General features: G+C 44.7%; 1 protein-coding gene across 1 annotated transcript in view; it reads left to right on the top strand.

Annotated features, from left to right (window-relative positions):
• Positions 1–23,601, top strand: part of LRP5 (LDL receptor related protein 5) — a 125,949-nt gene that overhangs the window by 91,631 nt on the left and 10,717 nt on the right. The window contains exons 13-18 of the mRNA XM_069740340.1: positions 1,038–1,240; positions 4,542–4,753; positions 8,619–8,809; positions 21,531–21,740; positions 22,537–22,662; positions 23,142–23,378. Coding sequence (XP_069596441.1) covers positions 1,038–1,240; positions 4,542–4,753; positions 8,619–8,809; positions 21,531–21,740; positions 22,537–22,662; positions 23,142–23,378 — 1,179 coding nt within the window. The remainder of the gene's footprint in view (positions 1–1,037; positions 1,241–4,541; positions 4,754–8,618; positions 8,810–21,530; positions 21,741–22,536; positions 22,663–23,141; positions 23,379–23,601) is intronic.

Genomic DNA, 23,601 nt, shown 5'->3' with positions numbered 1-23,601 from the left:
GTAGAACTACAATGATAAGTCACTGCAAAGTCCCTAGCATGGGGGAGGAGAGAGCAGTAGGATCAGGTGTTGACCAGGAGGTGGAGCTCGGCTAACTGGTACTTTGCAGTGACTTAGAATTGTAGTTGTAATGATGACTCATGCAGGAAAAAGAGGCAGTGTATTTTACATGCAGATTAAACACGTGCTTTGTCTGCAGTGCATGTTTTAGTCACCAAAAAGGTCAGCGAAAACGCATGGCTGCGTTCTTTTTTTGTTTGTTTGTTTGTTTGTTTTTTTCAGGGTTTTTGCACTTTCTCAGAAAAAAACAAGCGCGTGCATGAGATTTTTGAAATCTCATAGCTGGTACTGTAAAAAGTCACTTTTAATTTGCATAGGAGAAAACCTTAAAGTAGCAAAAACCCATTGTGTGAACATAGCCTAAATTGCTGCTTTTTTTTTTTTTTTTTTTTTTTTTTTTTTGAGGATGGTCCTATTTGTTGCTCTTTTTAGAACAAGCTATTAATATATGATCCATGGTGTCACATGAGCCGAACGAAGGGCTTGCGTCACTTGGTGGCGCCTGATATTGCTGGTCACATCGTGCAAGTAAATGGACTGAACTGCAATACCGAGCACAGCCACCGCCAAATATACGGCGCTGTGTTGAGAAAATAATTAAGGGGATCCTCCAGTACAGTTACTTTATTTCAGCTAAAGTATGGGGTCCTGGGAGTTGGACCCCCACCGATCAGATTTTAATGGCCTGTTCTGAAAATTTAAAGGGGCCGTCCACTATTTTAAGCAGTCACTGATTGGCTACAGATGTTAATAGCAGGAAACCAGCAGGTGGACACAGTCAGCACAGAGGCATTAGAAGGCAAATGGTGCAACATTTTTAATGAAGCCAAAATGATTATTAGCCAAATTGCGTGCACGAGATCATGTCCCCCAACACAAGATAAAAAAAAATACATACCGAACATATCTGTTAAAGTAAAGATGGAGTCGCCAATCCCTTTAATATTTAAAGGGGCATTTTGTGTTTTATGTTGCAGTGCCTTCCAGCTTTCTTCTGTTTAGCCAAAAAACGGCGATCAATCGAATGTTGGTAGACGAACAGCAGAGTCCGGACATCATCCTACCGATTCACGGCCTCCGGAACATCAAAGCCATCGCTTATGACCCACTAGACAAACTCATCTACTGGGTGGACGGGCGGCAGAATATTATTAAAAGGGCCAAGGATGACGGCACACAGGTGAGACTTCTGTCTCTCATGAGATTTTTCACTTTAATACGAGCTTCTTTCTTGGTGGTTGTGGAGGTTCCGCAGAGGCGGTCCCGAGCAGAAGGACTGCTTTGATTGACAGGTGCACTTCCCGCGTCAGGGATGACTCTGACTCTCGGGGAATCAGGGGACGCTTGCTTATTCTTCCACCAGTCCTGGTGTTGCGATTGCTGGAGCTGACGGTTTTATACGGGCACCCTGAGGAGCACCCCCACCTTCGCGGCAGCCATGCTTTCAATTTTTTTTTTACAGTTTTCCGTCGCGGCCCTTAAAGTCTGTGTTCTTTCAGAAGGTATAGTCTCGGTGGACAGAAATCAAAGTTTCTTTCCATGTGAAGGTATTTTGGCCAGCCTCGAAGTTATTAGTTTTGCATTCTTGGTATTTCGCACGCTCTAAAAACAAACATGCCATCATTCGAATAGAATTGAAATGAATCTGGGTTGAAAGGATGCCAACTTTTATGGGTGGAAGCCAAGGAACAGATGGATCTCTTGGGATGGGGCTGGAGAGAGGAGACCATTTATATTGCATATGTCAGCAACCTGATTTGCAAGTGTTTTTTTGTTTTTTTTTCCCCCTAAAATCTGCTAAAATGTTTAAAGCATTGTAGCCTGACCTCTATACCAGGTCTGTATGGAAGGAATTACCAAACTGTCCTTCAGCTCAGCACCTTAGCTGGAGCTTCACTTTTTCCCCAAATCACAAATAATCCCCTCTGATTCTTGGGACCCTGAGATCGAGTGTCATGAATGGAGCAGAGGTGTGCATGCTTGACCTCCGTTGCATCCATTGTCTATAGGACCACCGCTGGAAAAGGTGGAGTACAGTGCTCTTCTCTGTCCGGCAGTCCCATTGACCACAGAAAATCCAAGATTCCAAGACACCAGAGAAACTGGGATAAAACAGAACCTTTATCCTATCCTTAAAAATAAAAATCTCATGGGAAATACAGTTGAGGTAGACGAGTCAAGCAACGTTTTGGCCCAAAAGGGCCTTTTCAAGCCAGAAATACAATTAAAAATTACAGCTATTTTCTCTGGTGCCTCGGAATCTTGGGTTTTCTAAGGCTGTGGACCTTGTAGGGGAGGAGCTTTGTCTAACCGAGTCAGCATGGAGCCACCAGTGGTGCATGAATCACTGTTGGATTAAATCCCATTGACCATCAATGGAGAAGAGGCCAAGCATGTGGGCAGCGCCCCAGAGATCTGGTCGTTGCAGTATGACACTCTGCCACTAAGGGGAGTGGCGGTACGTCTGATGGCACTAAAGGAGTTCTACTGACCAGGTATCACCAGCACACATTACACTTCACACTCCGGCCACTAGGGGGAGAAAAAGGCTTTATTTATTGGGCCACTCCTCACCCTGGTAAAACTAGGGGTTGGATAGGAAGTTAGTCAGAAGCTGACTGGGTTGGATTCAGGCAACATCCCGTGGCAGGGGGTGTTGCAGGGAGAAGACACAGGGGGGTCCCTGTCAGGCGTGGGAACCTGGCAGGTGCCTAGCGAACAGAGCAGAACGTAACGGAACCTCGCCTGCACCTCCTTGCAGCGGTATCCTAAGAAAGAGACAAGAAAGGAAGGATATTGTGGAACAGTGTAAACGAGATCAAGCACAAAGGAGAACCAGTAGGAGTCGTGCCGTGAGACCGAGGCAACATCCTACTGAGGCGCGTAGCCGGAACACCGCGGGAGTAACTGACTCTAGGCCTTACTTCGAACTCCGCAGCACAGTTAATTATATAGGTTGGCTGTCTACCTTAAATTTCCTACGAAGACATAGGGGGCAACGCGTGGAGAGGGGCGTCTCTAGGGTCCCGGAAGAGCTCCGAGCCTTCCCGTCATACGGGTGCGTCCTAGCCATAACATACCTGGAGGACGAGAAACTAGTAACATCTGGAACAAGTGAAAGAGAAATAAAGAGAACTAGAAAGTACGAACGAACGAGAACAGAAGTTGTGAGGACTATCCCGAATGCTCAGCAGGATAGCACTACAACACACAGGCGCTAGTGGTAGGCACTGATTTCCACCTGCAAAGGGAACTCTGGATGTGCCCATCGGACCGGCCGGTCTCTGATAGCCCTGTTAAACGTGCTCTGGATTGAGGATCCTGAAGTCTTCAGTAAAGATGTAAAGAGACTGCAACCTTGTGTCCTCGTTATTGACTGCCCCTCACACCATCGCCATCCACCTTACTGGGAAGCCCTGGGGACATACTTCACCTGTGGGAAGGTATACCATCCAGCTGCCATTCCATCACCCCAGCGGACCCCACAGCAGCTTCGGTCACCCTGACCGAACACCACAGGTGGCGTCACGAATCCCTGATAGACTGTACCACCTTTATTGGACGCCCCTTAGCAGGGTCGCGGACCGGGTCTAGCCACCGTGACAGCCTCAGAACCGAACCAGAGAGGCCCGGTACCGAGAACTCGTGGCCCTGTGTCTGGGACTGCTCCATGTGCACCTCCACACATTTCAAGACAGGGCAATGCAGAACAATATCTCAGGGTTTCGGAATCCCATTCTTTGGATCGCTGGGGGTTCCAGTGGTTGGATCACCAATGGTCAGCAAGTTAGGAAAAGGTCTTGTTGAGTATGTCCGTTCCTGCCGTTGTGAGCTCAGAAACAAGTGTGGATATTGCTCTTGTGGCAAAGTCAAAGCAGCAGACTGAACATCTCAACCAGCTTATGGCCTCCATACACATTAGACTAATGTTGGCCAAGCCTGGAGGTTCTGCCAACATTAATCTGTATGGGGCACTGGCTAACTTATGGTCGGGGGAGATGTCAATCAGACATGTCTGATTTCGGACTGCCAATAGTCTTGTTCTCCCGGAGATATGCCGCCAGCAGAGACTGTGTGTCAACGTCTGTCTCAGGGAACACGGGTGCTCCGCCAAGCGAGTGCTCTTGTGTATGGAAGAGACGGTCAAGATGGCGGTCAGTAGAGGAGCAAAATATTTTCAGTGGGTGGTACCAAGGCGAAGATAAGTGTTTATTTGGAGTTAAACATTTCATTCATATTTTTAACAAATATTTGATAATGACCATAAAGTAAATCCATACCCAACATTTGTATATATTGCACTTCCACAGATAAGTGTATTCCAAATAATAATAATTATAAACATTGAGCATTTAAGTTGAAGAAAAATGTCCTCTAAAGGGTCCATAGTCTATAAACCTTTGGAACGTTGGCCCCTTTTTCTGATGCTATGTATTAACTTGTGTTTTTTTTTGTTTATTTTTCTTCCTTTCCCTGTATAGCCTCTGGTGTTAGTATCCACTCCAAACCAAAGCCAAACCCTAGAAAAACAGCCGCACGACCTGAGCATTGACGTATACAGCCGCATCATGTACTGGACGTGCGAGGCCACCAACAGCATCAGCGTTAACAGGGTGACGGGAGAATATATCGGCACGGTTTTGCGCGGAGACCATGACAAGCCAAGGGCCATTGCTTTGAATGCAGAACGAGGGTAAGTTTTTTTTTTTTTTTTTTCTTCTTTTCTTCTTTTTTTGTGTATCTCTCTGGTTCAATTCTGCATGTGTTGCAGCAACTCGAATATAGTATTCAATCTCGCCGGAGATACTGTTAGCACCTGAGCATGCTCAGATAACACCTTATCCCAACACGTTTGCTCATCACTAATGGTTAAGTTTTGAAAAATTAATTTATTTTTTTTTTTGTTTTTTTTTTTTAAGAATTTTTTTCTAATTTGCTTTAGCACGGCGGCAGCTGCTCGTAGATTAGGACCCTGATCAGTAGATACATGACAGCCCATCACGTAACCTGCCATTACACCAGCAGGCATGCACCGGCATGCATCCTTTGGTATGTGGTTGTGTTTGCGCTGCCCGGCAGGATGGGGGATGTAAACGACTCGCCATCAAATTTTTTCTTTTTTCCTCCAAATATGTCCTGCCAGTTTAAATCCCTGAAGACAGATAAACAAGCGGGCAAAATGGGAACCATGTGTGGTGCAGCTGGAGAGGAGCTGCAGATGGGTTTGTCAAACAGATGTGAAGACTTCGGCCGGCATTTGCCTTGGCTGAATCATTGTGTTCTTTGGTTTTGTTTTTGTCTTTTTTTTTTTTCGAGGGGGAAGAAAATGTTACCAATCACTCAATATAAAGCGCAAACAGATGAAGAAAAAAAAATGAGAAAAAAAAAAAGCCCTTATTTGGCTTTCTTCTAAACAAGTTAGGAAACCACGGAAAACTTTGTACATTTTAATATCCGTTATTAAGAATAATTTCTAAAACATTAGGAAAAGTAAATTGCTTTCTTCATCTAATTAAAGATTAAAAAAAAAAAAAATCATAAAAAAAATGGACTGGTGTTGCCAAACTTGGAAATGTTTTCATGAACAAAATTAGACGTCTCTGCACTTGAGTTTCTGGAACGATCGATATTTAAAGGGGTTTTGGCGAAAATGTGGTTGGTGTGTTTTTTGTTTTTTTTTTTTCTTTTAAAATCCGACTTCCTTCACTGGGCTTTGGTGGTGATCCAGTAATGTATTTCTAAGCACCGGCTTCACAGAGCTTTCGTCAATGGCGTTGGATAGAAAGAGTTCTTTCTTTTTCACAACACAAGAGCGACTAAAAGGGCATAAGCCCCACTACTAGAGCCGATCCTCTCGAACAGGATGCATGACCTTTAATTTGGATACATACCTTTAAATTTTATGTATAAGGAAGCTTTGATATTATCTACATAGAGGAGGTTGTACCAAATAAAATCCAGTAACAGTTGTGAGAAATCGGATAATTATTGGGCTATTTGGCACCACTTGTGGAGTCCAGAAAACCGCTTTGTTATTAGCATGCCAAGCTCACGCCGTGGATTTTATAATGTAACCCCCTAAAGTTGTCGCCTGACAGGTTTCACTTCTATGGCTTCATCAGGGTCAAGTCCCTACCTCTGATGAAGGTGCAAACGCAGTGAAACATAGGAGGATGGATTCTAAAATGTAACACACTAAAGTTGTCTCGTGACAGGTTTCACTGCTTCTATGGCTTCATCAGGGTCAAGTCCCTACCCCTGATGAAGGTGCAAACGCAGTGAAACATAGGAGGATGGATTCTAAAATGTAACACACTAAAGTTGTCTCGTGACAGGTTTCACTGCTTCTATGGCTTCATCAGGGTCAAGTCCCTACCCCTGATGAAGGTGCAAAAGCAGTGAAACATAGGAGGATGGATTCTAAAATGTAACACACTAAAGTTGTCTCGTGACAGGTTTCACTGCTTCTATGGCTTCATCAGGGTCAAGTCCCTACCCCTGATGAAGGTGCAAAAGCAGTGAAACATAGGAGGATGGATTCTAAAATGTAACACACTAAAGTTGTCTCGTGACAGGTTTCACTGCTTCTATGGCTTCATCAGGGTCAAGTCCCTACCCCTGATGAAGGTGCAAATGCAGTGAAACATAGGAGGATGGATTCTAAAATGTAACACACTAAAGTTGTCTCGTGACAGGTTTCACTGCTTCTATGGCTTCATCAGGGTCAAGTCCCTACCCCTGATGAAGGTGCAAAAGCAGTGAAACATAGGAGGATGGATTCTAAAATGTAACACACTAAAGTTGTCTCGTGACAGGTTTCACTGCTTCTATGGCTTCATCAGGGTCAAGTCCCTACCCCTGATGAAGGTGCAAAAGCAGTGAAACATAGGAGGATGGATTTTAAAATGTAACACACTAAAGTTGTCTCGTGACAGGTTTCACTGCTTCTATGGCTTCATCAGGGTCAAGTCCCTACCCCTGATGAAGGTGCAAAAACAGTGAAACATAGGAGGATGGGACAAGTTGAGCGTATTACACTTGTAAATTTACACAATGCGCCTGGCACACTCCTAGGGAGGAACTATTCCAGACTGCTGCCTCCAGCAATAATTCCGGCCACAAGTGGTGCCAAATGGTTAACCATTGCTAGTAATCTGAAAATTATTGTTCCAAAATTGCTGCTGCAGTCTAGACTACTGCCAAGCTCACGGTGTCGATTTTAAAATGTAACACACCAAAGTTGTCTCCCTTACATGTTTCACTACTTCTACGGCTTCATCAGGGTCAAGTCATACTATGGTCCCTTCCCCAAATGAAGTAGAACAGCAGTGAAACATATTGGGGAGAGGGGAGAACTTTAGCATCTCACATTGTTAAATCAATATATTGAGCTGGGCATTCGCCTAGTGAGGCAGTGTTCTAGACTGCCTCCTCCAGCTTCAGGCCACAAGCGGTGCCAAATGGTAACAGTTCCTAGTAATCTGAAAATGATTGTTTCACTTGGCACCAGTTGTGCCCAAATAATCGCTGCAGTCCCGACTACTGCCTTGCTATTAGGATGCCAAGCTCACGGTGTAGATTACATGTTTCACTGCTTCTGTGGCTTCATCAGGGTCAGTCATAATATAGTCCCTTTTCCTGATGAAGCTCCAAAAACAGTGAAACCTATTGAGGGTAACAACTTTAGTGCGTTACGTTTTAAAATCTGTACCTTGAGCATGGCATACTTATAGCAAGGCATTATTCTTAGCTACCGTTACCATTTGGCACCACTTGTGGCCTGAATTAATGCTGTTGGCAGCAGTCTAGTATACCTTCTCTCTAGAAGTACCCCATGCTCACGGGTGATAACAGAGTGACTTCGGCGTCCTCGAATAATATGTTTGAGTCCCTACGGCTGCATGTCTTGCGACTGTTCAACAGCCACAACACATGCAGGGATTGTAGCGGCAAGGCATGCAGCCGCGGGGACTAGAACATATTATTCGAGCACACCGATGGCACTCTGTTAGCACTGAGCATGCTTAGATAACACCTTATCCCAGCATGTTCACTCATCAATCTTGTACACACACTTAGGGTCAAATCTGTCAATCAAGTTCTGAATGGTCTCTACCGTAACTCTAATATACCATGGCTGAGTTATAGATATTAAATTCTACATTTTACATTGCTTTACTTCTACATACATTTTACATGGCACGTACCCAATGGTGATGTACAGTTAAGTCCATATATATTTGGACAGAGACAACATTTTTCTAATTTTGGTTATAGACATTACCACAATGAATTTTAAACCAAACAATTCAGATGCAGTTGAAGTTCAGACTTTCAGCTTTCATTTGAGGGTATCCACATTAAAATTGGATAAAGGGTTTAGGAGTTTCAGCTCCATAACATGTGCCACCCTGTTTTTAAAGGGACCAAAAGTAATTGGACAATTGACTTCAATGCTTTTTTTAATATCTCTATAATATATATATTATAATATTTAATGTTTTTTTTTATCACAATATCTATTAATCCTTGAGTGATACATATGTATGTACTTCTAGATACATGTATTTTACAAACATGCAAGAAAGATCCCCAAAGATAGAGCGTGCCTCCTTAGATGGGACGGAGCGAGAGGTTCTCTTCACCACTGGGCTAATCAGACCCGTTGCGTTGGTTGTCGACAACAAATTGGGAAAATTGTTTTGGGTGGATGCAGACTTGAAACGTATAGAGAGCTCGGACTTATCTGGTAAGTGTTAAAAAAAATCAAATCTATTTAAACTGAAAAGTGATTGAAACCGTTATATGCTTCTGATTTTCTCAAAATGCTATATCCTGATCTGAAAGTATTTTACGAGTGTGTTATTTTAATATTTCTTTTTATTGTATAATTTGTAATTGGTTTAAAGGGAACCTGTCACCCCGAAAATCGCGGGTGAGCTAAGCCCACCGGCATCAGGGGCTTATCTGCAGCATTCTGTAATGCTGTAGATAAGCCCCCGATGTATCCTGAAAGAGGAGAAAAAGAGGTTAGATCATACTCACCCAGGGGCGGTCCCACTGCTGGTCCGGTCAAACGGGCGTCTCCGGTCCGCTGCGGCGCCTCCCATCTTCATTACAAGACGTCCTCTTCTGATCTTCAGCCACGGCTCCGGCGCAGGCGTACTTTGCTCTGCCCTGTTGAGGGCAGACAAAGTACTGCAGTGCGCAGGCGCCGGGCCTCTGACCTTTCCGGCGCCTGCGCACTGCAGTACTATCCTCTGCCCTCAACAGGGCAGAGCAAAGTACGCCTGCGCCGGAGCCGTGGCTGAAGATCAGAAGAGGACGTCTTGTAATGAAGATGGGAGGCGCCGCAGCGGACCGGAGACGCCCATCCGACCGGACCAGCAGCGGGACCGCCCCTGGGTGAGTATAATATAACGTCTTTTTCTCCTTTTTCAGGTAATATCGGGGGCTTATCTACAGCATTCCAGAATGCTGCAGATAAGCCCCTGATGCCGGTGGGCTTACCTCACCCGCGATTTTTGGGGTGACAGGTTCCCTTTAAGGTATTTGAACTTTCAACTTACTATTACCACTTGAATAATCCATTAAGGGTTATGTTCACACCTCGTTTTTCTGGAGTGTTCCTAGGCATCTATATATCAAACATGTTCATATGTCCCATTATACTCCGCATATGTCTATAGCCGTATCTTTTCTTTCACTGTATGGGAAAGTATTTTTTGTATGCAGAGGCTGCTGTAAGCACAGGACCTTATTTTTATTATTTTTTTTTGTTATGTCTCTCTTTGAATGTCTGCTTTTACATTTAATGTAATCTGAGCGGAAATAAAAAGCTGCAGTAATTTTAAATCTCATCCACCTTTGCCCCTGTATTAAAAACCAGAAGCTACCAGACCGAACACGGTGCTCTTTACTACTTGGAAGCTATACATTTAGGCCAGGTTGTGTATGTCGGAGGTTTGAACCCTCCCTTAGATGATTTTTATATATATATATATATATGTAAATCATTAGGGATATTCTAACCCATTCACTGTCAAGGATTTTAGAGCACAGAACAGAGCCCAAGACCATGACAAGTACAAGAAGGGCATACCACAATCCGGACAGAGGCAGGTTAACCTATAAGGATAGGGCCTATAAGGATAGGCCCCTGCTGGGAGATCGTTGGTCGCTGGGGAATGATCAGGACCTTTTTTTTTGGTCGCTGATCACCCGCTGTCATCGCTGGATCGGCGTGTGGGACGCCGATCCAGCGATGTGTTCACTGGTAACCAGGGTAAATATCGGGTTACTAAGTGCAGGGCCGCGCTTAGTAACTTGATATTTACCCTGGTTACCATTGTAAAAGTTAAAAAAAAAAAAAAAACGTTCATACTCACATTCCGATGTCTGTCACGTCCCCCGCCGTCAGCTTCCCTGCACTGACTGTCAGCGCCGGCCGTAAAGCAGAGCACAGTGGTGACGTCACCGCTGTGCTCTGCTTTACAGCCGGCGCTGACACAGTCAGTGCGGGATGCTGACGGCGGGGGACGTGACAGACATCGGAATGTGAGTATGTAGTGTTTTTTTTATTTTTTACTTTTACAATGGTAACCAGGGTAAATATCGGGTTACTAAGCGCGGCCCTGCACTTAGTAACCCGATGTTTACCCTGGTTACCCGGGGACTTCGGCATCGTTGGTCGCTGGAGAGAGCTGTCTGTGTGACAGCTCCCCAGCGACCACACAACGACTTGCCAACAATCACGGCCAGGTCGTATCGCTGGTCGTGATCGTTGGTAAGTTGTTTAGTGTAACGGTGCCTTTACACAGATACAGAACCATGAAGCAAAACTTTTTCATCCCATTTCCTTTACTGACGCCCTCTGAATAATGCACCGAAACCCTTTAGTTTTAAAATATACCTTGTGACGCACATCCTGAAGTTTGTTTTTTTAAGTGGAATTTGATTCATCAGGACATCAATGGCGATCTTAAAAATGAATGACTCCAACCGCCAGGGAAGACATTTCGATGATACATGTTGTAAATCTGTTTTGAGCAGTTATAAGGGCTTCTAATCATATGAAGCCCTCATTACCAGCTCTCCTAAGGACCCAATCGTCAATCAATGAAGTTGCCTGTGCCAAAGTTAGCTATTAAATTATTTGTAGTATCAAACATTTATTTATGGTTTGATAAAGCGGTGAAATTGGCGCATAATGAAGAAAGTTTTGATTAAAAATCTGTATGGATCTCTGCTGTTTTTTTGTGATGTAGCCGGTGAGCTCCAAGTTTCTGAACCTGCTACTAGTGATGATAATTTATTTCAAGAAGATGAAAGGCGGGTAAACGGCGTGAGATGAGAGGACACGCATCGCTTAATGAGACAATGAGTTTCTGTTTGATCCATTCACGCTTGTTTTTGTAATCCATCCTATTTAGTGAATAATGAACACAATTGGAAGAATTCAGCATCAGACTTTAGTGAATGCAAGGCAAAAAAAAAAATAAAAAAATAAGCTGCACAGCTGCCGCAGGGGGAGAGTTTATATCTGGAGCGGATTGCAAAGCTCAGAAATTGAAAACATACAGATCCAGACCAAAATTTTCCACGTGTTAAATTTCTCCCAGAAATCTGAGCGATGCACTTTCCATTTTTTAGAGGATTTTTTTTTTTAACACAAAATCATTGAAGATTAAATATATTCACTGAAACTTTTAGATTTTTTTTTTCTTTTTTATAAAAATCAATCTCAGAGCTGCGCGACATTGCTGAACTTTGCAAACATACAAGTCTTTAGACGAGCAAAGATATAAAATCTCAAAATTGAAATTATCTTCTAAATCTCAAATTATCATCACCCATATTTCCTGACCCCACTCACCCTGTATCTGTCTGTCATTACTGTTGTTTGGTGTTTTTTTTACCTCTCCTCCATGTTTCTCACCTGAATTCCTTGATGCTAACAGTTTATCTGTCCATTTGGATCTGATTATTTCCTTTTGTATTTTCCCGTCTAATTAATCCCCTCCTGTGTCTGTGATCAGTCTCCCTGCTGCCCCCTTCCTCCTGATCATCCCTGGCCTAGGTCGGGTGCACTTAGTTTGTTATAAATTCAGAGTTGTTGGTCTGTCTCTAAAAGGATGCAGCATAAATAATGCCAGAATTAGAACGCATGAAACGACTAACCACTGTTATTTACTGTACTAATTTTATTTTACCCTCTTCCACACTTACTCTCAATAAGCTGAGATACGCTCTAACAGCTTTGACTCCATTACTCCTCACTCTCTGGATCACTGGAATGCCTGCTTCCATCTGCAATAAACTCCATGTGATTCACCACCGCTCTACCTCTCGTAATTTTTCCTTCTTGGGCCTCACCAACACATGGCTGACACCCTACCCTGCTGCGCCATGGCTTCCACTTCACCACACACTTCTTGTTCTGGCAACAGACAGGGTGGAGGAGTGGGCCTTCTCCTTTCTTCCAAATGCAGCATTAACCCAATCCCAACTCTAACCTCCCTTATCCTCCCCTCCTTTGAAGTCCACTCTGTCCACATCCACTTTCCCTTCAACCACCATGTGGCGGTCTTATATCAACCTCCAGGCCCAGCCACTGCCTTTATTGACCACTTCTTGACCTGGCTTCTTCACTTTTTCTCTACTGACTTTTCCACCATCATCATGAGTGACTTCAAAATCTCCATTGACACCCACCAGTCTGCAGCCTCAAAACTCCTGTCCCTCACTTCATCTTTTGCACTTAAAGGGACACTGTCACCTGAATTTGGAGAGAACAATCTTCAGCCATGGAGGCGGGGTTTTCGGGTGTTTGATTCACCCTTTCCTTACCCGCTGGCTGCATGCTGGCTGCAATATTAGATTGAAGTTCATTCTCTGTCCTCCATAGTACACGCCTGCGCAAGGCAAGATTGCACTGTGCAGGCGTGTACTATGGAGGACAGAGAATGAACTTCAATCCAATATTGCAGCCAGCATGTAGCCAGCGGGTAAGGAAAGGGTGAATCAAAAACCCCAAAACCCCACCTCCATGGCTGAAGATTGTTCCCTCCAAATTCAGGTGACAGTGTCCCTTTATCTCAGTGGTCCTCCTTAGCCACCCACATAGACGGACATGCACTAGACCTGATCTTCGCCCATCTCTGCTCTCTATCTAACTTCACAACCTCTGACCACCACCCACTCACTTTCTTATCCCTGGCCTCCTCTCCTGTCACCCATGTCCAACAGCATGTGCACCCCCGCAGAAACCTCACACACCTAGACACCCACACTCTCTGACTCTATTCTACCACTGTCCTCCATACCCTCACTCCACAACACGGACACTGCCACTAGTTTTTACAGTGCCACTCTTGCATCAGCCATCAACTCAGTTGCCCCTGTCATGCATAGCAGAGTGCAAAGTATCAATAGACAACCCTGGCACAATAACATCACTAAAAAGCTTTGTCAAGTATCCAGAATTGCAGAGTAAGACTACATCACCTCTTTCAAATAAGCTACACTCGCATTCAAATCCGCTCTCACCTCTGCTAAACAGGCCTACTTTACATCCCTTGTATCTTCCCTATCCCACAACCCCAAACAGTTGTTCAACACTTAAATGCCCCCTCCAACTTCACAACGCACTTCAAAAATAACATAGACCAAACAAGGCAATTTTTTGTTTCCAACCACCACATCCCCTCTGTATAACAGCCCAATACCCTAACCCCATAACTTCCCTCTCCAAAAGCACTGAAGGGGAGCTTGCTCATCTTCTCTCCAAATCACACCTCACCACTTGTGCGCTTGACCCCATCCCACCTCCTCACCGCTACACTTATCCCATCCCTAACCCATCCCTACAAACTATCACTAACTTCTGGTACCTTCCCCTCTGCTTTCAAACATGCCACAATCACACCTATCCTCTAAAAGCCATCCCTTGTCCAGCTATCGCCACATATCTTGGCTCCCATTTGCTTCCAAACTCCTTGAGCAGCACATCCACGCTGAACTTTCCTCTCACTTTGCATCCTACAATCTGGCTTCCGTCCCCACCACTCCACCGAGACTGCCCTGAACAAACTTACTAACGACTCACTTACAGCCAAATCTAACAGACAATTCTCTATACTCCTCCTTCTAGACCTGTCCTCTGCCTTCGACACAGTTGACCACTGCCTCCTACTTCAGATCCTCTCTTCCTTTGGTGTCAAAGACCTTGCCCTATCTTGGATCGCCTCATACTTTACTAACCGCACATTTAGTGTTTTCTACTCCCACACTACCTCCTCATCTTGCCCTCTCTCTATTGGTGTCCCTCAAAGCTCTGTCCTAGGACCTCTTCTCTTCTCAGTCTATACCTTTGGCCTGGGACAACTCATAAAGTCCCACGGCCTCCAGTACCATCTAGATGCTGATGACACTCAGATCTACCTCTCTGGCCCAGATGTCACCTCTCTGTTGTCCAGAATCCAAGTGTCTATCAGCCATATCCTCCTACTCTTCTTGCTTCCCCAAGCAGTGTGGATAAATCTGAACTAATTATCTTTCCTCCATCTTGCCTATCTTCCCTACCTGATCTGTCTATCACAATAAATGAAATACCACTTTCCCCTTGTAATGCAACTGCAAGGCAGTTGCATGCAACCTCCACCAGGGGGCGCAGGTAAGGGGAAAACGCTAGCACTCACCATGTAGCACCACAGTGCACCACCAGGAGGCTGCAGAGTAGTCAGATAGGCTGGTCAGCAACAAACAGGAAGACTAAGTACCAGAGGTCAGAGACAAGCCAGAAATCAGAACTATACAAGAGCACGGGATCCAAAACGTATGACTAAAGACTTAGCCGGGGTACGAGCCAGAGAGTCCAAGCCAGACGGGAAACGTAGTAACAGAGACGGGAGGCAGGGTTCAAAATACAAGCTAAGTCATACACTGTAGGAAACTACCAAACACCCACTAAGTCAGGGACAGGGAACGAGTCAGGCGCAAATACGGGTAAACAGATGCTGAAGGATCACTAGGGTATACAGGTCAGCTGCTCAAGCCAGGGACTGGAACTATCACTGACACATGCTACCAGGAGTGGCACCATTAAATAGCCACCCATGAACCAAAGAGAGGCAGGAAAGGTTAACCTTTCCTCAACCCTCACTCTACCGAAATACTTGTGCATGCCCTAATCTTCTCCCTCCTCAACTACTGCAACATCCTCCTTTGTTGACTACCTTCTAACACTCTCTCACCTCTCCAGTCCGTCCCTAACTCTTCTACCCGACTAATTAATCTCTCTCTCCTCGCTACACTCCTGCTTTCCCTCTTTGCAAATCCCTTCACTGGCTCCCAATTTCCCAGTGTATCCAGTTTAAACTACTAACACTGACCTACAAAGCCATCCATAACCTTTCTCCTCCGTATATTTACAAACTAATCTCTCAATACCTTCCCTCACGTAACCTCCGGTCCTCCCACGACCTCCTTCTCGCCTCCACGTTTATTCGATCGCCTCCAAGATTTCTCTCGAATATCCCCCATCATCTGGAATTCTGTGCCCCAACACGTCCGGCTATCCACCACATTTGGATCCTTCAGACTGAACCTGAAAACCTATCTCTTCAAAAAAAAGCTTACTACCTGTAATGACCACGCGGCCACCTCAACACCATCAGAGCTACTGCAACCCTCAACCTACCGTCTCCTTCCCCATAATCCTGTAGAATGTAAGCCCTCAAGGGCTGCGTCCTCGCCCCTCTGTATCAGTCTGTCATTGTTAGTTTGTTTACTGTAAGTGATTTGTAATTTGTATGTAACCCCATCTCATGTACAGCACCATGGAATTAATGGTGCTATATAAAAAAAAATAAATACAGGATTTGAGTGGCCAAAGTTGAACTTGGTGTGCCGCTTTGGTGAATCTGGAGCAAAGTGCACCAGCTAAAAAACAAACAAACAAGGAGACAGAAAAAGGGCTCGGGGCTTTTTCAGATGTTCGTCATCAACAGTCCATTCTTGGATTGCAATGCACAGACTGGCCATGCGTCTCTTGACCCGTAGCGTGGCAGCTTCATATATTTCTATGCAGCTGTCACTCTCTTGGATGGGAGACACGTGGCCAATCCGTGCATTGCTATCAAAGTTCGGACTGATGATCACTGACATCTGAAAGAGACCTTGGAAAAAAGTGCACTTGATGAATTGGGGCCATAGTCTGGAATTATGAATGGAGTTCTTGGAGCAGTTTTTTTTCTTAATTTATGCATAGCAAGGAGAGGCTACTAAATAAAGGAAAGATTAATACTACTCCTTCTAGTGCCACAGATATTACATGTTTGGCTTCCACCCGAGGCCGTTAGCCGTAACGCAACATTTTTAATTTCAGCATCTCAAGTCTTGGACAAAGAGCCAGATGCTGGCCATGTAATCCTGTCAATGATGTCTGCATTTCCTTTTGACCAAAAAATAGTTACCATCAAAACTATTTGAACTCCGTTGCAAATTAGATTTAATATTAAAATTGACAACCATTCTGCTGCTTGCAATTTAAGAACATTGTAAATGGATCATCACAACTTGGATAACTAGTATTTCCTCCAAGTTCAGTACAATATGGAACTTTTACTGACTACTGCAGTCTCATAATTATTCACCAATTCTTTAGTACTTAATAAGGCTCCTCTGGCTGTTATCATCTGCTGTAAAAGTGATGTGTAACTAGATGTCAGTTTCTGGCAGCGTTCCTGAAGAACCTTAGACCACTCCTCAAGGACAATGGCCCACGAGGTCACTACTATTCTTGGGTTGTCAAGAAAGTTTTCCAAAAACTTCAGAAGAGATGATTGTCATGGAAGGAAGGTCTCCATGTTTGAACGCCAAGACAAACACCTCTATTGACCCAAATGTACAAGAGAAGTCTCCAATATACTCTAACCATAAAAATAAGCCACAGCAGTTCTCGTTCTCTGCAGCGATTTAAACAAAACTACAACTCTTCAGGCCTAGGGATCAGCTGTATATCTAAGGAGGGAAAAATGAAGCCTGTGCTGAAAGAAAGAAAGAAAAAAAAAAAAAAGACTCTGCCCACTGTAAAGCACGGCGGGAGCTCGGTGACTCCTACAGTGAAGCACAGTGGGGGCTCGGTGACACCTGCAATGAAGCACAACTTGTGCTCAGTGACGCCTGCTATGAAGCGTGGCGGGGGCTCTGTGACGCCTGCAGCGAAGCGTGGCGGGGGCTCTGTGACGCCTGCAGCGAAGCGTGTCGGGGGCTCTGTGACGCCTGCAGCGAAGCACGGCGGGGGCTCTGTGATGCCTGCAATGAAGCACGATTGGGGATCGGTGATGCCTGCAATGAAGCATGGCTGGGGCTCGGTGACGCCTGCAGTGAAGCACGGCTGGGGATTGGTGACGCCTGCAATGAAGCACAATTGGGGATCGGTGATGCCTGCAATGAAGCACGGCTGGGGCTCGGTGACGCCTGCAATGAAGCACGGCTGGGGCTCGGTGACGCCTGCAATGAAGCACGATTGGGGATCGGTGATGCCTGCAATGAAGCACGGCTGGGGCTCGGTGACGCCTGCAATGAAGCACGATTGGGGATCGGTGATGCCTGCAATGAAGCATGGCTGGGGCTCGGTGACGCCTGCAGTGAAGCACGGCTGGGGATTGGTGACGCCTGCAATGAAGCACAATTGGGGATCAGTGACTCCTGCAATGAAGCACGGCTGGGGCTTGGTGACGCCTGCAATGAAGCACGATTGGGGATCGGTGATGCCTGCAATGAAGCATGGCTGGGGCTCGGTGACGCCTGCAGTGAAGCACGGCTGGGGATTGGTGACGCCTGCAATGAAGCACAATTGGGGATCAGTGACTCCTGCAATGAAGCACGGCTGGGGATTGGTGACGCCTGCAATGAAGCACGATTGGGGATCGGTGATGCCTGCAATGAAGCACGGCTGGGGCTCGGTGACGCCTGCAGTGAAGCACGGCTGGGGATTGGTGACGCCTGCAATGAAGCACAATTGGGGATCAGTGACTCCTGCAATGAAGCACGGCTGGGGCTTGGTGACGCCTGCAATGAAGCACGATTGGGGATCGGTGATGCCTGCAATGAAGCACGGCTGGGGCTCGGTGACGCCTGCAATGAAGCACGATTGGGGATCGGTGATGCCTGCAATGAAGCACGGCTGGGGCTCGGTGACGCCTGCAATGAAGCACGATTGGGGATCGGTGATGCCTGCAATGAAGCATGGCTGGGGCTCGGTGACGCCTGCAGTGAAGCACGGCTGGGGATTGGTGACGCCTGCAATGAAGCACAATTGGGGATCGGTGACTCCTGCAATGAAGCACGGCTGGGGCTTGGTGACGCCTGCAATGAAGCACGATTGGGGATCGGTGACGCCTGCAATGAAAGACGGCTGGGGCTCGGTGACGCCTGCAGTGAAGCACGGCTGGGGATTGGTGACGCCTGCAATGAAGCACAATTGGGGATCGGTGACTCCTGCAATGAAGCACGGCTGGGGCTCGGTGACGCCTGCAATGAAGCACGATTGGGGATCGGTGACGCCTGCAATGAAGCATGATTGGGGATCGGTGACGCCTGCAATGAAGCACGATTGGGGATCGGTGACGCCTGCAATGAAGCACGGCTGGGGATTGGTGACGCCTGCAATGAAGGATGGTGGGTTCTCGGTGACGCATGCAATGAAGCACGGCGGGTGCTCGGTGATACTGGAAACCTGCAGCATGTGAACAAAAATATGGATTAAATAAAGTATCAAAACATTTTTGGCAAAAACATACCCTGCGTCAGGAAGCAATATCTTGAACATCATTGGACCCTGCAACAGGACCGTGATTCCAAACAAACCTCAGTTTACCTAGCAAGCTTTGATTTCAGAAGTTCATATAACAGTTGCAATCAAAATTATTCAGAGGAGTAATGAAAGGTGAATAAATGAGGGGAATTTTGCATGTAAGCTGTTCACTACCTGACAAACTCAATCAAGACTGCGACTGAAAAAATGCAACGTGCTCGCTGTGGTGGAACTTCTATGCTTGAGTTCTTTGAATAGCTTGAGGATAAAAATTTGAAGGATTTATTCCTCGCCTCCTCCCCTCCTTTGTGCTTCATGTCGCTGAACTATATATTTGTCAGTTTGCAAATCAAACCAGCGCTTTTATGGAAAGGTTTTTTATTAATCACCAATATGCGATGACAGCCCCACAGGCTACAGTAATTAAGCAGTCTTCATTAAGACCCCTTGCGGCAGTGGAAAACATCTTGACATGTAGGAAACAGCTCTGTAAATATGACCTAGTATTCCTGGTATGCACATGTTTTAACTGAAAAGTTGACTGGTGTTCCGAGATCTCCTGTCCTCCAGCTTGTCTCCACTGACTGTTAGACAATACCTGCTGTATCTAAGACCTAATATCTTTAGCTAACATATTGCTGAACTTTACTTTTAGTATTTTGTACCCCATAATTTCGCACTGTGCTCATTTGACTACTCCAGTTTCCAACGCAGGAAAGCTTGAAGTTGTAGGCTGAGAATAATGAGGAATAGTCTGCCAGTACAGCCATATTAGTGTTACTTATGCAATCAGTTTTGTCTTTCTCCAGAACTTCTATGTCATAATCGGACATAAATCTTTCTAAGTCTAGTGAACGTACAAGCATTCTCCTTGCTTCTTGAAGAGCAATGTAATTCGATAATGAAGCCATCAGTTGCCGATAACGCAAAACAAACGCTTCTTTACACAATGACTATGTATGTAACAGGCGTAAAATAATGACTAATAACTAAGAGCACTCGCTGATAACTGTAGACACTGGTACTAAACACATTTATTGACTCTTGATAGAAGCAATTTGTGGTCTTCATCACTAGCCTAGCTTGGAATCCACAGGATAAGAAAGACCATTCAGACCGATAAAGGGAACGTGTTGTCAGAAATAGACCTACTGTGTTTGAAGGCCATGTGTCAGTAGGATGAACCCTCCTATGCAGTCTATATGGATATACAGGTCAAAGAAAGTCGAATAAAATGATACCTTGATATCTGCAGTGCGATGAACGGTTCCTGAGAAATCCAGATTTTTCTCTATATGCAAATGAGCTGAAAAAGATCTCTGCCAGATCTTTGCATCTCATTTCCATATAAGGAAAAAATGTGGATTTCTCAGGAACCGTTCATCGCATTGCAGATATCAAGGTATCGTTTTATGCGACTTTCTTTGACCTGTATATTCACATAGACTGCATAGGAGGGTTGATCCTACTGACACATAGTCTTCAGAAATATACCTACTGTTTGAAGGCCATTATTGAGACATATTAATTCAGGGTTTTGTTTTTTTTTAATGTTAAAGAAAATTTGTCAGCAGGTTTAAAGTTCTTACTTTATTCCTGCTGCTCCCCTGAGCATTTAAGCGTCGTTGTTGTTGTTGTTTTTTTAATCACAATCTGTATTTAAAAAAAAAAAAAACCTTGCAATTTTCACACCTCTACTAGGGCTAATCTAGATTAATGCTGCTTGCTCTTTCAGAAAATCCACATCTACTGTACGCTAGCAGCAATCGACTGTCTCAGACCCCATTTGATTGCATTGAAACATCTCTGAGCCTTTGCAAAGGTTGTAGTACAGGCAAGCTGTGAAATCACCCATTGATAACGTCTCTATACAGGATCAGACATTCCCATGTCTGTGATGATAATGAGACTTCTGAAAAGTCGTGTATAAAGAACTAGTAAGCCGGAGTCTAAAATTGCCCTAATGGCCGGTGTGAAAGTGTAAAATTTTTACTACATTTGTGTTTTTTTTGCGTTTTTTTTTTCTTCTTTCATATCACATATTGAATACAAACCTGAATTAAACAATTAGGTCATTTTCTGAGTACACATTCCCTTTAATGTTCAGCATCTGCATCAGTCAATTTGGTAATTGGGTCGGTCTGAAGACACCATTTAACCGTTCATAACATTGCTTTCCGTGATGAAGTCTGTTTTAAGTTCTACTAGTTCGTGAAGACTAGAGTTGAGCGAATTTGTTCGGGCCCACTCTTTTTCGGCAAGCTGTAGCGCTTACCGAATAAGCTGCAGAGGGAACCCAGATACATGGAGTGCGCGAGCTGATCGGCTCCACAGCTGCACGTGTCGCGCCTGTGTCACTGTCAAAGCACATGCATGGAGAGCCTGTGTGTTTGGCTGTCCGTGGCTGTGCTGTGACAGTGACACAGCCACGACACATGCAGCTGCGGCGCCGATCAGCCGGCGCGCTCCATGTATCCAGGTTCCCGCTGCAGCTTATTCGGTAAGCCAAATAAGCGGGGAACTGAAGAAATTCACTCAACTCTAGTGAAGACCACTGGAACGTGTTGCTCAAGAACTAGTAGAGGTTTTTTTCCTGCGCTTGTTAGAGGGTCTCGTTTAACTTGTAGGTATTCTTATATCATTACAATAGGAGCTAATAGAATTACTTTGGAAGATTCAAATATCCTTCAACCCATGGGACTGTCCATTTTGGGCGATCATCTCTACTGGATTGACCGTCAACAACAGATGATTGAAAGAGTAGATAAGACAAATGGGCTGCAAAGGACAAGGATTCAAGGCCGCATTGCCCACCTCACCGGAATTCATGCTGTGGAGACTCTTGATACGAAGGAGTTCTGTAAGTTCCTTTTCACATCAGTCTGTTACTGAGGTTTTCTAAGGAGGGTCCAGAAATGGTGATCATGATAATGGCCCACATAAATAAGTTGAGAGCTCATTTTGAGAGTTACATCTGTCTTGTTTTGTGCAAAACTTGTAGTCAAGCGTTGGATAGTGGTCAATTAGTTTGGCTTTTACTGATGATGTAGTTCCTTGATAAAGATTTTACCAAAAGTGGACTTATGCCAGAGCCTGTGGCTCCGTAGCTATTGCTCCTGCCTGTAATGTTGACGGTTGTGGGTTCGATTACTGGGGAGATATTCCTCAGTACACAACATTATGGGTTATAGATAATTTACTAACAAAAATTAGTGGAGAAAGGCTGAACTTGTTGGACCTAGGTTTTTTTTTTCAACTTATACAACTATGTATATATTAGAACAGAATCAGGGTTTTTTTAGGATAATTTTTTGTTTTTCATTCTAAATAGTAATTAGATGGTGGAAATGCAAACTCCTTTGGTTTCCAAACACTTGAATGGTTAAATCCAATTGGTCAAGTGAGTGCAATCAGCTTCCACATCCAGCCAGATTGCCCTCCTACCCCCAATATACGTTTTTGTTCTTGTTTTTTTTTTTTATAAGGACCATAGTATATTTTGGGAGCCCGTCTAATGGATTACATTTTGGGAATACTTGGATTTTAAGTATCGCTACATAAAATGAGCGTTAGGTGTACATTTAAGACCCTCGCTGCTATGTATACCCATGCTGGTTAATTAACATTGTATTGATTAGAAAAATTTGATGTTTTAGCCGTGCACCCATGTTCAAGAGATAATGGAGGATGTTCTCATATCTGCATTGCTAAAGGAGATGGCACCCCTCGATGCTCCTGTCCGGTCCACCTTGTCCTCTTGCAAAACCTATTGACATGTGGAGGTACTCATTTATTTGCTCCTACTGCTTTCCCAAATAATATGTTTACAATGTGAAGAAATATTAATTCTGCTAAAAGATTTGGGCTGTCCCTCCATCCAATCCTCCATGACCGCACAAATCTTTATCCATCTGAAGATAAATCCTAAAGTTTAGTTTAAAGATTTTCTCTATGAGCTGGCGTCCAGTTCGATCCTCCATGGCCGTTGGATGAGGGTAGTCTTCACTTCTGCGGCTGGCATCCTGGGTGGTTCTAGCATATTTACAAGGCATGGTCTTGAAGTCACATACGGGTTAATCACTGCTCATGTCATGGTGTTATGGAGCCGAGTAAATGCCTGAGGTGCCAAGGATGCTTGTCCCAAAAGCGATGACTACCTTTCTCCCCATGGAGAATCCAACTGGACACCAGACCAGGGCAGTGTGAATCTTCTCACTAAACTCATCTATCTATCCATCCGATGCTTGTTTTTTTTGCACAGAGCCCCCGACTTGCTCTCCCGAACAGTTTACATGTGCCACCGGCGACATCGACTGCATTCCCCTTTCTTGGCGTTGTGATGGCTTCTCGGAGTGCGAGGACAAGAGTGACGAGGAGAACTGCCCATTGTGCTCCGACAATCAATTCCAGTGTGAGAAAGGACAATGTGTAGACGCTCGTAAGAAGTGTAATGGAGAGTATGATTGTCAGGACAAGTCTGATGAGCTGGACTGTGAAGGTATGAATAGAAGTTTTCCTAAAAATGTATATCCCTTACGCGATTTAATCCAAGTTTCTTTCCATGTAAACAAGGAAAGCTACTGAAAACGTACAAATGGTCTGCGTTTCCGATAGTCTCACTAAGAGGCCTATATCTGACTACAATAACTTAAATATTATAAGTGTTGATCATGTTAAAATGGTTCTCCAGTTTGTTCACCTTTGTTTTGGGAGAGGAGGAT

The sequence above is a fragment of the Ranitomeya imitator genome, chromosome 9, assembly GCF_032444005.1.
Source record: "Ranitomeya imitator isolate aRanImi1 chromosome 9, aRanImi1.pri, whole genome shotgun sequence".
NCBI classification, from domain to species: Eukaryota; Metazoa; Chordata; class Amphibia; order Anura; family Dendrobatidae; genus Ranitomeya; species Ranitomeya imitator.
This window is presented reverse-complemented; position numbering and strand designations above follow the sequence as displayed.